General features: G+C 49.0%; 1 protein-coding gene across 1 annotated transcript in view; it reads left to right on the forward strand.

Moving 5' to 3' along the window:
• The first annotated feature begins 10,061 nt into the window (after window positions 1-10,061).
• Window positions 10,062-16,437, forward strand: part of TMEM53 (transmembrane protein 53) — a 24,091-nt gene continuing 17,715 nt past the window's right edge. The window contains exon 1 of the mRNA XM_049618671.1: window positions 10,062-10,218. Within this exon, the coding sequence (XP_049474628.1) occupies window positions 10,158-10,218 (61 nt within the window). The 5' untranslated portion in view covers window positions 10,062-10,157. The remainder of the gene's footprint in view (window positions 10,219-16,437) is intronic.

Below are 16,437 nucleotides of genomic sequence, written 5' to 3' on the forward strand. Positions count from 1 at the left end.
CACCTCTTATTGTCAAATTCGGTGGCTAACTTGCAGTCCCATCTTGCTTGACCTCTGATGGATTGTGGGTGACTCCCTTTTCAACATTTCTTTCCTGACCTCACTCTCCCTGGTTCTACCCCTCACTGGATCCTCCTCAGGCTCCTGTGCAGCTCTGTTCTGTTCTCAGTTGTCTTCTCACGCTTTGTAATCTCCCGGCTGGCCTCCTCCACTTAATCACTTCATATTACATCTGCAGGCTTTAGGTCTCCCAAAGCCACACTGTCAGCCTGGGCCTCCCTTCTGAGGTCCAGATGCCTGTACCTAATGACCAGTGGACGTCCTCATCAGTATGTTTCACACACTCTTCAAATCCTAAATCCACAGCTGAGCTTGCCAAACCCTCACACTTGCTCCTTCCCCTGTGTTGCCCTAGTTCGTAACTAGCTCACCACTCTCCTAGTCACCCAAGAGATATATATATATATTTTTATGTTTATTTTTATTTTTATTAAAAAAATTTTTTTTAATGTTTATTTATTTTTGAGACAGAGAGAGACAGAGCATGAACGGGGGAGGGCCAGACAGAGAGGGAGACACAGAATCTGAAACAGGCTCCAGGCTCTGAGCTGTCAGCACAGAGCCAGACACGGGGCTCGAACTCATGGACTGCGAGATCATGACCTGAGCCGAAGTCCGACGCTTAACCGACTGAGCCACCCAGGCACCCCTGTTTATTTTTATTTTTGAGAGAGCGAGTGAGTGGGGAGGGGCAGAGAGAGAGGGAGAGAGAGGATCCCAAGCAGGCTCTGTGCTGTCTGTGCAGAGCCCAATGCAGGGCTTGAACTCACGAATTGTGAGATCATGACCTGAGCTAAAATCAAGAGTGGGACGTTTAACCTTAACCGACTCAGCCACCCAAGGCACTCCCCCAAGAGCTATCTTTGACACATTCCTCTCCCTTACCCTCCTTGTCTGAGCCGTTGCCAGGTTCTGCCAGTTGGCCTTCCTAAATCTCCATCAGTTTATTTATCTTCATCTCCACTGCCACTACTTTCATTGACCCCGTCATCCCTCACGTGGATTGCTGCAATGGCCTCTACCCGATCTTCAGGTTTACCTCATCCTAATCTTCAGTCACCTGAGATTTAAAAACAATGCAAATCCGACAGATTTCCCTGCTTCAATGTCTTTAGTTGTTCCTCATTAGTCTCAAGATAAAGTTTCAAACATCTCAGCCCAAAGAACTTCTAAATTCTGCCACAACTGAAATCTGACCTCCTCCGCCCCTGCCCCAAGTCACGGCTTCCAGTGGGAGTTGAGAGGAGGCTGCCCTCTTTCCCATGCTTCAAACCCTTCTCTAAATTCCTCATATTAAATCATTTCTTTTCGGGGTGCCTGGGTGGCTCAGCTGGTTGAGCACTGGACTCTTGGTTTTGGCTCGGGTCATGATCCCAGGGGTGTGGGATCGAGCCCCATGTTGGGCTCTGTGCTGGGTGTAGAGCTTGCTTGAGATTCTCTCTCTCTGTCCCTCTTCCTTGCTTGTGCGCTCTCCCTCTCTCAAATAAAATAAAAAGGGGCACCTGGGTGATTCAATCAGTTAAGCATTCAACTCTTTTTTTTTTTTTAATGTTCATTTATTTTTAAGAGAGAGAGAGGGAGAGAGAAAGAGAGCAGGGGAGGGGCAGAGAGACAGTGGAAGACACAGAATCCAAAGCAGGCTCCAGGCTCTGAGCTGTCAGCACAGAGACTGACATGGGGCTCAAACTTGTGAACCACAAAATAATGACCTGAGCTGAAGTTGGACGCTTAACCAACTGAGCCACCCAGGCGCCCCAGCATCCAACTCTTGATCTCGTATCAGGTCATGATCTCACAGTTTGTGAGACTGAGCTTCACACTGGGCTCTGTGCTGACAGCACAGAGCCTGCTTGGGACTCTCTCTCTCTCCACCCCCCTCTCTGTCCCTCCCTGCTCCTGTGCTCTCTCTCTCTCAAAATAAATAAATAAACTTAAAAAAAAAAAGTCAGCAGTTAAAAAAAATAAAATAAAAATAAATTTAAAAAATTACTTCTTTTCCTCTGAGGTCCAGCCTCTTGTCCTTCCCCCTCTTCTATGCTTCGGTGCTCATTTATGGGCCACTCCCTGATGCTCATGATGGTTTGGGCACCTGTCTTCCTGTTTACCCAAGCACGGCTGGGCAGTTTCAACATCAACATGCTCTAACTTTGAAATCTGGGTGGCTGGTATCATCCCTGGCACATAATGGATGCTCAACAAGGGTTATTTTAATTGACATCTGACATAATGTGCTCATAATGAGCGTTTAATTTCCTTAACCTCACACAGTAATTAATTAAACAGATGTGCTGGGTGTTGATTCCCAGCCAAGTACTGGGATTGGGCCTGGTTAACATGACAAATCTAGTCTTTGCCTTCACGATGCTTAGAGATTGGTGGGTGGAGAGAAAGGCAACCTGGTGATTTTAATGAAAAGTGAAAAGTGCTCTTGGGCGCCTTGAGCATCCCATTCTTGATTTTGGCTCAGGTCATGATCTCATGGTTCATGGAATTGAAACCCACATTGGGTTCTGCACTGACAGGTGGAGTCTGCTTGGGATTCTCTCTTTCCCTTTCTCTGCCCACCCCCAACCCTGCACTTATACACACGCGCTCATGCTCTCTCTCTCTCAAAATAAATAGATAAATAAACTTAAAAAAAAAATCACGACTTAAAGAGTAAGTGAAAAGTGCTCTGATGGAGTAAATCCCAGGATCTGTTGAAGCAGGTAGGAGAGGCACAGAATCTAGATTCCAATGACCCTGAACCTGCACCTCTAACCAACCCCGCATTCATACTCACGATGAGCCGCCTGTGACGTCTGCAAGCTCCTTGCCCTCCCACCTCCTCCATCTGTTCTCAGGACATCTACTCCTGGGTTAACAAAAAGCCATGAGGCAAGAATGTCCTCACAGTCTTCTTCACTCTTCCCATTTGACCTGTACCCACACCTGTCCTTTTTTCCTTCTCCCTCTCCCAGAACTCTCCATCCATCTGTCTTGCCTTCTTAAGGCTCTCACTCCACCCACTGCCCCCTTCTCCCCTGTATCCTCAACTGCACTCTTTATTTAGGCATTTTTCTTGTTAACTTACTTAATGCTTGCCTAGTCTAAAACAAAATTAAGCAAAAATGAAAACAAAACCCGCTACCTCAGCCCCATGTCTCCCTCCAGTCCCCTCTTTGGTTTTCTTACTTCACAGGAGAGCTTCTTTTTTTTTTTTTTTTTTTTAATGTTTATTTTTGAGAGAGAGAGAGAGAGGACAGGCGGGGGAGGGCAGAGAGAGAGAGAGAGAGAGAGAGAGAGAGAGTCACAGAATCCGAAGCAGGCTCCACGCTCTGAGTTGTCGACACAGAGCCCGATACGGGGCTCGAACCCATGAGCCGTGAGGTCATGACCTGAGCTGAAGTTGGACGCTCAACTGACCGAGCCACCCAGGCGCTCCACAGGAGAGCTTCTTAAAAGCACTCTACAGTACTACTCCAGGCTGAAAGGCTATGATAGATGGCCAGCCAGGTGAAGAGGTGATGACATTGTATTTCAGGTAGAGGAAATAAAATATGCAAAGGTTTAGAGGTGAGAGAATGTGAGGCATATTTAAAGAATTCCAGGTGGGAGGCAGTACAGGGCTGTTGTTAGGAACATAGAGACTAGAGCGCCATGATCTCCCGCCTCCAGGCTGTGTGACCTTATGCAAAGTATTTAACGTCTCTCTAGGCTTCAGCTCTCTTACCTGAGAAAAGGTGATGATACCTCAAAGGGCCAACATAAAACTTAGCTTCTATTTTCATTGCTGAGACCATTTCAGAATTTCTGGCCACAGTATGAGGATGGAAGTGGCGAGGGATAAAACTGTGAAAATAGGCAGAGGCCAGAGAATGAAGAGCTGTGTGTGCTGTGCTACAGGGTCTGCCCTCGATCCCTAGGGCCACATGAAGGTACTAAAGGGTTTTAAGTCAAGAGTGACAAGAAAAGAGTTTGTTCTAGAAATCTCTTGACTGCAGTGTGGAAAGATGATTGTAAGGGGGCAAGACTGGACATGGGGCACCAGTTAGGAGGCTGTTCCCCTAATCTTGGCAAAAGATTCTGGTGACAGTAGGGCTGGAGAGGAGCAGGAATGCCACATAGGTAGAATCGACAGGACCTGGTGACTGGCATTGAAGGATAAAAGTGGGGGAGGAATCAAGGATGCCCAGCTGACCTTGCTTCCTACTTAACAGAGAAAATAGGGCCCTTCTCTCCCGTCCATTCTCAACCCTACCATGTCAGCACCTAGCCCTTCCACGGGTGCTAGAGTCTGCCCTTCTATCTTTCAATCTTTCCATCTTTCTGACTCCTCTTTTTTAAACAAAATTTTTAACGTTAATTTATTTTTGAGAGACTGAGAGAAATAGAGCACACGCAGGGGAGGGGCAGAGAGAGAGGGAGACACAGAATCTGAAGCAGGCTCCAGGCTCTGAGCTGTCAGTACAGAGCCCGATGCTGGGATTGAACCCATGAACTGAGAGATCATGACCTGGGCTGAACTCAGAGGCTTAACTGACTGAGCTGCCCAGGAACCCCATTTCTGACTCCTTGTAAATACCTACTCAATCTTCACCAACCAAAATCAATAGGTAAATAACGCTTTTTTGATGATCTTTCCTTCAAGCTTCTACCCTTCCTCCATTCTTCACCCCCAAATTTCTCTAAACAACACGTGGCATACAAGGCCCTTCAAACTTGGCCCCGGGCTAACCTCATCTCACCTTTCAACTTCCCAGACCCTTCCAGGCCCTCTTTATTTCAATGATGCTCTGCCATGGGGAATGGCCAGCCTCCTTTTTGCCCTTTGACTAATTCCCCAAGACAACTAGGGGCTCTTGGTTCTGTGGTCCCACCTATGCCACCTCTTCCCCTACTATGCTGTAAAACTAACCATCCATCCCAGTGGAGTGTGAGTTCCTCAAGGGCAGGGGTTGGTCTTCCCTATCTCTGTGTCCCCAGGGCCTGGCATAATGCCTGGCACAAAATAGATGTTTAATAAATGCTTGCTGGGTGAATGAGTGAAGAAATCAGCCTGCTCCTGTTTTAGATGGTTATATCTGAGGGTCCCTGATATGTAGGTCCATAAAACTACCAACTTCCCAAAGCTACCATGTGCAGGGTGGCAGAATCTCCATCCAAGAAGGCCAGTGCAAAGTCTATGAGGCATTTTACAGCTATGACAGGAAATAGCAATGTCAGCAACGGTGTCATCTCTGGACACTAAGGACAGGGATTCAGTGCCATGAACGGTCAGTTAAATTGTAATTGGAGTGAACTGTTCCTCTGCAAACCATAATGTTCTTTAGCTGCACAGCCAAATGGCATTCAAGAAGGGGAGATTTTTTTTTGAAATGTCAAAGAAATTATTTCCAATTTGGTGCTCACAAGCAGAGACTCTAATGATCAGTGGAAATGAGAAGCAAACAAATTAGCACTAATGGAAAATGGCTTTTGGAAAAGAGGATTTAATTTATAGTCAACTGATCATGGCATGCAGCATGCAGTAAAAGTCAGCCTCACCAGCTTGATCATAAGAACCGGAGCACACATGGAATGCCAGAGAAAAATATATGTATGCCATCATGCTTATTGGAATCTCTCTGTAAGTGGCAGCCAATTAAAATTGTCATTATTTTACCTTGGAGAGAAAATGGCCTGAAAAAATCAAAGCACATGAAATTAAAATCCGGATTAGGAACCATGGTCCAAATTGGTTTGTTTGTGGCCTTTTAACCTTGGCAAAGTCTTCTGCAAGGACAAAAAACCTACTTTGTCTTCAGCCCAGAGTGGACTCTTTGTTTTTAATTTCCTCTTCATTTTCAGAGGTGATTAATAAATCTGGACTCCCCCACAAATCATATCTATAGCAGACAAATGGTTCTTCTTCACGCAGGGAAACTAAGATCACAAGATCTCAAAAACCCCAGCTATTGTACTAAGTCAAAAGTCCTTAGTGACAAACGAGCAGAGGTAATAAAAACCAAAAGGTCACCTGGTCTTGTTTCTAAATAAAATTTCTCAGAGGGCTTTCTTTCCCTAAATCAAAGACACGTTTCTAAAAGCAAGAAGCCTCTAGAGCATGGGCTGCCAGCCTGGCTCCCTGTCCCCAGATGGCCTTGGAGACAAGGCAGTCAGTGTCCCCTGTTCCTGCAGGCTCCATCTGCAGAATGGGAGAGAGATCTTCTCCTTGGGCTCCCATCCTAACTCCTCACTCTTAGCTCCCCATTCAGAAAGAGAGAGGGAGGGAGAAGAGAGACAGAGAAAGAAACTCTCTTTCTGACCTCAGGCCTAGCCAGAGGGTGTCCTGGCCTTTACTTCTCCCTCAGGGCAGATGTACTACAGTTTGTCACTTCCTTCTCTTAGTCCCTTCCTTCTGCTCCCCATTCATAACTTCTTCACAGATCCCTCCTGCCACCCATCACTTCCCTACAGACTCCATGTGCCCCATCTTTCCCCCAGTTTATTTTCCCTCCATCCTCTCCCCAGAGATCACCTTTCTCCCATTTCCCTCCTGTGAAACACTCTGCCTTCATCCTCTTGCCAGACCTACCCTCATTCTCTACCCAGACCCCAATTTTCCTCTCCTAGATCACTTCTGCTTCCGACCTCCACTCCACAGACCTGCCCTCATGCTCTCCCCACCAAACATTAACTCTCTAGGCCAACCATCATCTTTCTACCCATGGTCTCCTCACCCCTGCACTGCTCTGTGCTTCATCTTCCCTGACCTGATTTCCTACCCGTCCTTCCTTCCCAGCCTCTTTACTCTGCCCTCAAAGGCCTTTGTTCCCAATCAGCAGTCTTCTCCACCCTTAGCTTCTCCACACTTGCTCTGCCTCCCCTCAGCCTGCCCCCAAAGTTGGCTCTACTCCAGGTGCCACTTCTGCAGAGCCCTCCCTGGTGGAGGCTGTTTATATTCTTATACCCCAAAAGTCTCAGGATTGGCAGGGGGGCTGGGGTCTCCTCACCAAAGCCCAACCCAGTTCCTTATTCCGCCTCTTTCTTGTAAAAACCCTTGCTACTTTGAGGGTCATGCCACTCTAATGTATTGACCATTATCCCTCCTCATATTCACAGCATCACCTCAAGCATCAGACTCAAGAACAATTTTCTTAATCCATCAAGGACTTTGGTACCTAGCTCACAAGCATCCTTTTCCCTCCTCAAGTCCTGCCATCATCTGGGGGGCTGGCCATGTCAACATCTTGACTGTCTTCTATATTCCACTCCAGCTACCCACTCCCATGGCTACATCCTGGACCTTGCCGTCAGCTGGACCTAGTCAAGCTTCATCACTCCACTTTCTGATCACACCTCTCTCATTCAACTATTTCCAAGATAAGGGATCTCTGACTTCACTGGGACCCCCAGTCTATAACACTTTTACACTCTCCCATGCAGTTTAGGTGCTAAGCTCTATCATCTCGACCCATTGCAGGATCATCCACCTCTTTGTCCTTCCATTTCACCACCTGATGAAACCCAAACCTGGACCGATTGAACTAACCTCTCTGCACCCCCCACTAGATGGCTGAATACTGTTGGGGAAAAATGCTTATCACACAACCATGCAGACTGCTGCTGCTACAATGAATGGTCACGGACCTCAAGAGGCCTCATAACTGCCCAGAAATCTGTATGCTGCCTCAGTCATCTTGCTGCCATTGTTCACTCACTGAGGCTAGTTCAATCTTTCTCTGCTCTTCTCAGACCTTGCATACCATCTCCCATCCCACTCTCACTGGCTGATATCATGTCCCCATTTCACAGAGAAACTAGACACCACCAAACAACAATTTCCTCAAATTCCTGCCACGAAACCTACTAATGTACTAATCTCTCATGCTTCCTTCTTGTCACAGTGCAAATGTCCCTCTGCTTTTCCAAGTGAATTTCTCCACCAATGCTTTGGATTCCCTCCTATTCCTTTTCTGGGGGTGCTACTTTCTCACTTATCTCTGTAAATTTGCCTTTTATTCCTTTTGCTGGATCCACGCCAAAAGCATTTTCTCATCTGAATAAAAATCTTTGCCTCCTTCCTATTGCCTTCTCTCTTTTTTCTTGGAAAGAGCCAAATGTCTTGAAAATGTATTGTACAGTCTTCACTGCCGCACCTTCACACCCACTTCTCGACTCACGGTAATTTGACCTCTCTTCCTGTCACTTCCACTGAAACTGCGTTTGCAAAGGCCACCAACGACTTCCTTGTTTCTAAATCCAGTGGATTTTTTCAGACTTTATTTTACTTGATTAGTCATCAGCCTTCAACACTTTCCTGCCTTGGCTTCTCAAACAGCACGTTCTACCACTGATTATCTTACCATTTAGGATATTTCATCTCCATTGACTTTGCAAGTTCATCCTCCCTTGCAGACCCTCAGACTCAGGGGCTTCTCAGGACTATGTCCTAGGCCTTCTTCTCTTCTTACTCCTATATATACTGTCTGGAAAGCCCAACAAATCCATCCACCCATGTGGCTGATGTCTACAAGGCACTACAGACCACCACATTTCGATTTCTAGTCTAAACTAGAAATCTTGCAAGCTCCAGTCAGGCATATTTCACTGCTGCCTCAACACTTCCACTTGGATGTCCCACTGGACTCATCAGTCCCAAAACTTACCCTCTCCTAAAAACTTTGCTATCTCTTCTTTCTGTGTGCTCCAGCCAGGAATTTAGAAGTCATTCTTCACTTCTACTTGCCCCATCAAGCACCAGGTCTGGTTCTTTTTAGCTCACAAGTGTCTAAGGAATCCATCCCCTCCTCTTCATTCTTTAGGCCACCATAGTCTTTTCCCATTACTGAAACAACTTCCTAACTGGTCTCCCTCCTTCTCCCAATCCCCAATTCATTCTCTGCATTGATCTTTCTAAAACACAAATCTGATTGTTACTCTGTTGTTTAAAGCCCTTCAATGACTCCCCACTGTCCTCGGGATAAAGTCTGAACTCTTGTGCTTGTGGCTATAAAACACACTGGAAAATTTTTACCATCTACCTATAAGCTCAGAGCTGAGTGTGGCATCAAAGACCCTCCAGGATTGGGACCTAACTGTTCTTCCAAGGTTTTCACATTAGTATCTCCTCTGGCCAGAAGATGCTCAAGATTTCTGGCACTCACCCCTCAGTTTCCTCTCTTTGAGGAAGGAGTCTTTTGTCTTCCCTATCTCCACAGTCTTTCAAGGCCCAGCTCAAGAGACATCCCCATTGCCATAAATGTCCCTTCAATACTTTCTGAGCCCCTAAAATCCTTAGGGCCTACCCTTCTGTAGTATTTATCCCTCACACAGAATTACAGTTGGTTCATGCATGGTTTTTTTCCCTCTCCTTTTAAGATGTATGGAAGTCAGGGCCAAAAGCTTAATCCTCCCTAGAGCCCACCTACATAACAGGTGCTCAATAAATATTTGTTAAATGCATGGATAAATGCAAGAAAACTGTACTCGCTAGCTCCTTTGTGCCCCCCATGAACAGAGCATTCTCTAGAGTCTCCCCCTTAAGACACCACTCCCCTGTCTACCACTCACCCCACCAGCCAGAATATGCCTGAACCCACTGGGTAGAGGATGGCCGGCACGCGTCCTAGGCCGTTTTGTACGGTTTTCTACCTCCAGCCCTCGGAGCTGCGTCTGGTAAAGTATGGTAGAGGTAGGAGATGATGTAAGTCAAAGGGCACTGCCGTCCACCTCGTAGGACAAGACACGACCGGGAAGGGAAACCTTCCCATTTCCAGAATACCGCAAATCTCCCGCAGACCCTCTTACCTACACTGGCGGGTGGGGCCTCTTTCCGACTGGCGTCCCGGCTGACCAATAGTGGACCCAGATCAGGAGATCCAGCCAATGGCTGAGAAGCAGAGATAGACGGGGCGGGGCATGGTTGCTAGGGCCTACTGGTGGGGTGCGGCGAGAGGCTCCGAGAGAGACTCGGCGGTTGCTAGGACGGGAGGTCACAGAGCGCGGCTCAGGGATTGGGCAGCGACGGGAGAGGTGGGTGGTGATTGGGCGGTGCCCGAGAGGCTGCGGGTGAGGCGCGGGCGCGCGAGCGGGAGTTCCGGCGGAGGCCCGTGCTGAGTGCTGGCGCCTTCACCATGGCCTCGTCTGAGCTGGACTACACCATCGAGATCCCGGATCAGCCCTGCTGGAGCCAGGGTATGGAACGACGGTTGGGTCCAATCGTGGGGAGGTAACCGAGCGAGTCTGTGGGTCGCAAGCATAGCTGTGGCTCCTCCCCTCTCGCGGCCCCGCCCTCTCGCGACCCGCCCCCTCACGGGGTCCCGCAGGTCCTAGACTTTGTCGGGCCCACAGAGCCCCGCCCCTGTACAATCCCCGCCCCCGGAGTCGTCTCCGGGTCCGAGCCCCGCCCCTTCCCTGCGGCCTGGGCTTTGTTGAGGGATTTTTCTGTCTTTTCGGTTGGAGATCTCCGGTCTGTGCCCTCTTTTCTCTCGCAGCTGAGAGCTGCCTAGGACAGGGGTTGTCCTGATTCGTTTGTTTGGGGTCAGGCTTCCCACTTCCAGCCTCTCTTCGGTGGTTGTGGCTGGAGGACCCACCCGTTATTTTCCACCCACTGTTTTCCCCGGGGGTCCTTGCAGAAGCCCGGGACACAGGACTCATCCCTCCCACTGTCCTTCACAGTGGCTAACCGAGCAGTCTCTGCTGTCAGGTAGAAGTCGGTTCAGATCCTCCCTTTTTGTAGTTGGGTGACCTTTGGCAGTTTCCTCATGTGCAAAATGAGGCTACCGATAGTAACCTCCCTCCCAGGGCTGTTGGTTACACAACTGAGGTAATTTGTGTAAAGGACCCAGCATAGTGTCTGGCATGAAGTAAGTATAGTGATTAGCATTACTCCTCCCTAGAGTCATATCATTAAAGAGTGGTGTGTGGGAGGCTCCACAAAATGAGTAGCCTGTAGAGCAGGCCTGGATCCTTGCAGTGAGAGTTGAATTGGGGCTCCAGAGAATGGAAAGTCTGGCCTCGATTGGGAATTTTAAGAGAGGAGGCTTGAAGTACTGAGCCCAGCATGTCTCTCCCTGCATTAGTTCACATGGCCTTTCCGCCCTCCAGTCTCACTGCCAGCAGCTCAGCCTCTTGTATGGTTACCACAGTGATCTTTCTTAATGTAGAGGTTTGCTTTTATCACTGGTCTGCCTAAAACCCTTCAGTGGCTCCTTACTGCCCTCAGGATAAATCAAGTCCAGGGTCCTTAACGTGGCATTCAAAGTCCTTCGTAGTTTATCAGCCCCTGCTTATCACTTAGATCACTGTGTCCTTCCACTGTTCAATTTAAGTTTTATGTTCTGGCAACACAAACTGCTTGTGATTCTCCACACACTTCTTGCTTCTCTGCCTTTGCTTCTGCTGTTTCCTCTGTCTGGAATGCCCTTTCCCCTCTGCTGCCCCACACCACCCCTCCCTTGTCCTTGTCCGTTTCATCATTGAAGGCTTAGCTCAGATGTTGCCTCCTTCAGGAGAGCCTTCCCATCCCCTCCCATGGCATCTGTTTTACTTGGTTGGGGTCTAGGAGGAGAGGGCAGCCGCTAGGCTCCTACAGGACAGATGGCTCTAGACCAGATGTATTTCCTTAGAGCTGGGTATGTTGGCATAGGGCTCTTGAGCTTACAGATGTAAAAATGCTTTTGAAAGGTTTTGGCATCAGGGGGAGGTGAAGCCAGTTAATATTATTGCCCTTGGAGAGCCACCAGCCACGAGAAGGGGTAGAGCTGCCGTGGTAGGGCAGGTGTTCTCCCTCAGCCCAGGTGGGCAGCCTGCTGGTCTTGGTTCACAGTTCACTTCTACCTCCTGCTGGTTCTATGGCTTTGGCAAGTGACTGAGCCTTCCTTGGCCTCAGATTCCTCCACTGTAAAATGGGAATTGTAATAGTGTCTGCATCATGAAATTGTGAGGGCTTACAAGGTAGGGACTGGGTGTCTGTGCCTGGCATGTCTGTGTGTTTCCTTTATTTGTGGCTCCCCTCACTGCTTGAGGAAGCTGGGTCCTAGGGGGCCATTTAGTGCTGCGTCCTTCTACTAGCATGAGGGTGTTCTGTTGCTTCAAGACCCTTCCCTGATAGGATGCTTCCTCTCAAACATCCTGGACTGCTGTCGGTAACTGGGATTGTTAGAAAGCACTTCCCTTTCTTGAGCCACAACAGGCCTTCCTGTCATTTCTGCTTTCAGTTCAGCATTTGTTGTGTCCTGGCCACGGGTTAGTTATTGGTGCCTCAGAAGTGACTCAGGCAAAGGCTCCATTCAGGGAGCTGTGGTTTGGGGGAGGAGTGAGGGTTTATAAGCAGGTGGTTTCACAATGATGTGATAACTGCAGGGCTCGAGGGTCGTGGTGGGTACAACACAGCAAGGTAGTCTCTCTTCCTCTGTCTTCAAGAGGTCAGCTCAGGGGTTGCTTGGGTGGCTTAATCGATTGAGCATCCGACTTTGGCTCAGGTCATGATCTCATGGTTTGTGAGTTTGAGCCCCACATCAGGCTCTCTGCTGTCGGTGCAGGGCCTGCTTCAAATCCTCTGTCCCCCTCTCTCTCTGACCCTGCCCCACTCAGGCGCTCTCTCTCTCTCCCTCTCTCTCTCAAAAATAAACACTTAAAAAAAAAAAAAAAAAAGAGGTCAGCTCATGCCTTCCTCACATCTCTCTTCTCCTAGAGAAATACCTGTAGGGCCTTCAGCTGTCACTCCTCTGATGTGGTCCTAAGAACCTCCTCCTTCTGATGGCCCCTCTGGATTGGCTTCAGTTCATCATGCCTTTCCCTCTTAGAGTGCATGCCCTAGAGCTGAGCTGGAACGTGGGACCGCAGAAGGAGGTCACAGCACCATGATCCCCTGAATCTGTCTGCAGAGAGCTCTTTCCAGGCCGACATGGCTTCACACAGGGATACTCTGTGGGGATCCTGGAGATTGTCTTTCTTTTGCAGTTATTGTTTAGTGGTGGAGAAGTGTATAGGACAGTTATATTTGGTTTCCAGAATATCTTTTCCCTGTATTTAAACATCAAAACTGCAGTGCCTGACACTGCGGTGAGTGACAGGCGAGCAGCTGCTACTGGCATATCAGTTAGCTAGAAGGCAGCTGCACACCTGCAGTTGTTCAGAGCCCAGGCTGGGCAGCCCAGGATCCTTCTGCCGGGAATCCCACCAGCCAGTGTCTGTGGTTGCCCATGCTGGGAGGATAGTCCGCCCGGTCCTTTGCTGAAGCTGCTCCCTTGCCCTGGTGTCTCCCTGCATCCTGGTTCTCTGACCAGTGATCCCCTCCCCCTCCTAATACTCTGCTCCTATCTCGTTTCCTTGGAGAAGGTTCTGTTCTCTGGTTCTCGTAGCAGGGATCCCTGTCATAGTGCTTTTGACGGTTTTGCTCACTGTTGTTAGGGGCTGGCAAGGATGAGGTGCCAACTAGGCTGAATGGAGTCACTTGGCAGTTCTGTGGGCCTGAGCCAGAGATGCTCTTGACATTCCAGGCCGAGGCTATGCTGCCCCTCCTCCCAGCCAGAGAATGGTCAGCCAAGTCCTGCCCCAGGGCCCCCCCTCGGCTTGCTGGGAGCACTATATTGCTCTCATGTTCAGTAAACATTTTCAGAAATGATTGGTTCACAGGGTCTGGACAAGGGCTCATCTTAGAGTACAAGGAAGGCCTTCGGAGGTCACAGAGAGGGGAAGTGACGGGTGTATTGTAAGCCTAGGCTTTACTGTGAACCTGGTCTTCTGTCAGCACTAGCAAAAAAAAAAAAAAAAAGTGTGTCCCAAAAATGGCCAATTAACCCTCAGAAAGCAAAAAAAAAAAAAAACACTCCAGACTGTTTCCCAGGGCCAGTGAAAGCTTCCTGAGGGTTAATTGGCCATTTTTGGGACACACTTTTTTTTTTTTTTTTTGCTAGTGCTGACAGAAGACCAGGTTCACAGTAAAGCCTAGGCTTACAATACACCCGTCACTTCCCCTCTCTGTGACCTCCGAAGGCCTTCCTTGTACTCTAAGATGAGCCCTTGTCCAGACCCTGTGAACCAATCATTTCTGAAAATGTTTACTGAACATGAGAGCAATATAGTGCTCCCAGCAAGCCGAGGGGGGGCCCTGGGGCAGGACTTGGCTGACCATTCTCTGGCTGGGAGGAGGGGCAGCATAGCCTCGGCCTGGAATGTCAAGAGCATCTCTGGCTCAGGCCCACAGAACTGCCAAGTGACTCCATTCAGCCTAGTTGGCACCTCATCCTTGCCAGCCCCTAACAACAGTGAGCAAAACCGTCAAAAGCACTATGACAGGGATCCCTGCTACGAGAACCAGAGAACAGAACCTTCTCCAAGGAAACGAGATAGGAGCAGAGTATTAGGAGGGGGAGGGGATCACTGGTCAGAGAACCAGGATGCAGGGAGACACCAGGGCAAGGGAGCAGCTTCAGCAAAGGACCGGGCGGACTATCCTCCCAGCATGGGCAACCACAGACACTGGCTGGTGGGATTCCCGGCAGAAGGATCCTGGGCTGCCCAGCCTGGGCTCTGAACAACTGCAGGTGTGCAGCTGCCTTCTAGCTAACTGATATGCCAGTAGCAGCTGCTCGCCTGTCACTCACCGCAGTGTCAGGCACTGCAGTTTTGATGTTTAAATACAGGGAAAAGATATTCTGGAAACCAAATATAACTGTCCTATACACTTCTCCACCACTAAACAATAACTGCAAAAGAAAGACAATCTCCAGGATCCCCACAGAGTATCCCTGTGTGAAGCCATGTCGGCCTGGAAAGAGCTCTCTGCAGACAGATTCAGGGGATCATGGTGCTGTGACCTCCTTCTGCGGTCCCACGTTCCAGCTCAGCTCTAGGGCATGCACTCTAAGAGGGAAAGGCATGATGAACTGAAGCCAATCCAGAGGGGCCATCAGAAGGAGGAGGTTCTTAGGACCACATCAGAGGAGTGACAGCTGAAGGCCCTACAGGTATTTCTCTAGGAGAAGAGAGATGTGAGGAAGGCATGAGCTGACCTCTTTTTTTTTTTTTTTTTTAAGTGTTTATTTTTGAGAGAGAGAGGGAGAGAGAGAGAGCGCCTGAGTGGGGCAGGGTCAGAGAGAGAGGGGGACAGAGGATTTGAAGCAGGCCCTGCACCGACAGCAGAGAGCCTGATGTGGGGCTCAAACTCACAAACCATGAGATCATGACCTGAGCCAAAGTCGGATGCTCAATCGATTAAGCCACCCAAGCAACCCCTGAGCTGACCTCTTGAAGACAGAGGAAGAGAGACTACCTTGCTGTGTTGTACCCACCACGACCCTCGAGCCCTGCAGTTATCACATCATTGTGAAACCACCTGCTTATAAACCCTCACTCCTCCCCCAAACCACAGCTCCCTGAATGGAGCCTTTGCCTGAGTCACTTCTGAGGCACCAATAACTAACCCGTGGCCAGGACACAACAAATGCTGAACTGAAAGCAGAAATGACAGGAAGGCCTGTTGTGGCTCAAGAAAGGGAAGTGCTTTCTAACAATCCCAGTTACCGACAGCAGTCCAGGATGTTTGAGAGGAAGCATCCTATCAGGGAAGGGTCTTGAAGCAACAGAACACCCTCATGCTAGTAGAAGGACGCAGCACTAAATGGCCCCCTAGGACCCAGCTTCCTCAAGCAGTGAGGGGAGCCACAAATAAAGGAAACACACAGACATGCCAGGCACAGACACCCAGTCCCTACCTTGTAAGCCCTCACAATTTCATGATGCAGACACTATTACAATTCCCATTTTACAGTGGAGGAATCTGAGGCCAAGGAAGGCTCAGTCACTTGCCAAAGCCATAGAACCAGCAGGAGGTAGAAGTGAACTGTGAACCAAGACCAGCAGGCTGCCCACCTGGGCTGAGGGAGAACACCTGCCCTACCACGGCAGCTCTACCCCTTCTCGTGGCTGGTGGCTCTCCAAGGGCAATAATATTAACTGGCTTCACCTCCCCCTGATGCCAAAACCTTTCAAAAGCATTTTTACATCTGTAAGCTCAAGAGCCCTATGCCAACATACCCAGCTCTAAGGAAATACATCTGGTCTAGAGCCATCTGTCCTGTAGGAGCCTAGCGGCTGCCCTCTCCTCCTAGACCCCAACCAAGTAAAACAGATGCCATGGGAGGGGATGGGAAGGCTCTCCTGAAGGAGGCAACATCTGAGCTAAGCCTTCAATGATGAAACGGACAAGGACAAGGGAGGGGTGGTGTGGGGCAGCAGAGGGGAAAGGGCATTCCAGACAGAGGAAACAGCAGAAGCAAAGGCAGAGAAGCAAGAAGTGTGTGGAGAATCACAAGCAGTTTGTGTTGCCAGAACATAAAACTTAAATTGAACAGTGGAAGGACACAGTGATCTTTCTTAATGTAGAGGTTTGCTTTTATCACTGGTCTG

Source organism: Panthera uncia (assembly GCF_023721935.1).
Source record: "Panthera uncia isolate 11264 chromosome C1 unlocalized genomic scaffold, Puncia_PCG_1.0 HiC_scaffold_4, whole genome shotgun sequence".
NCBI classification, from domain to species: domain Eukaryota; kingdom Metazoa; phylum Chordata; class Mammalia; order Carnivora; family Felidae; genus Panthera; species Panthera uncia.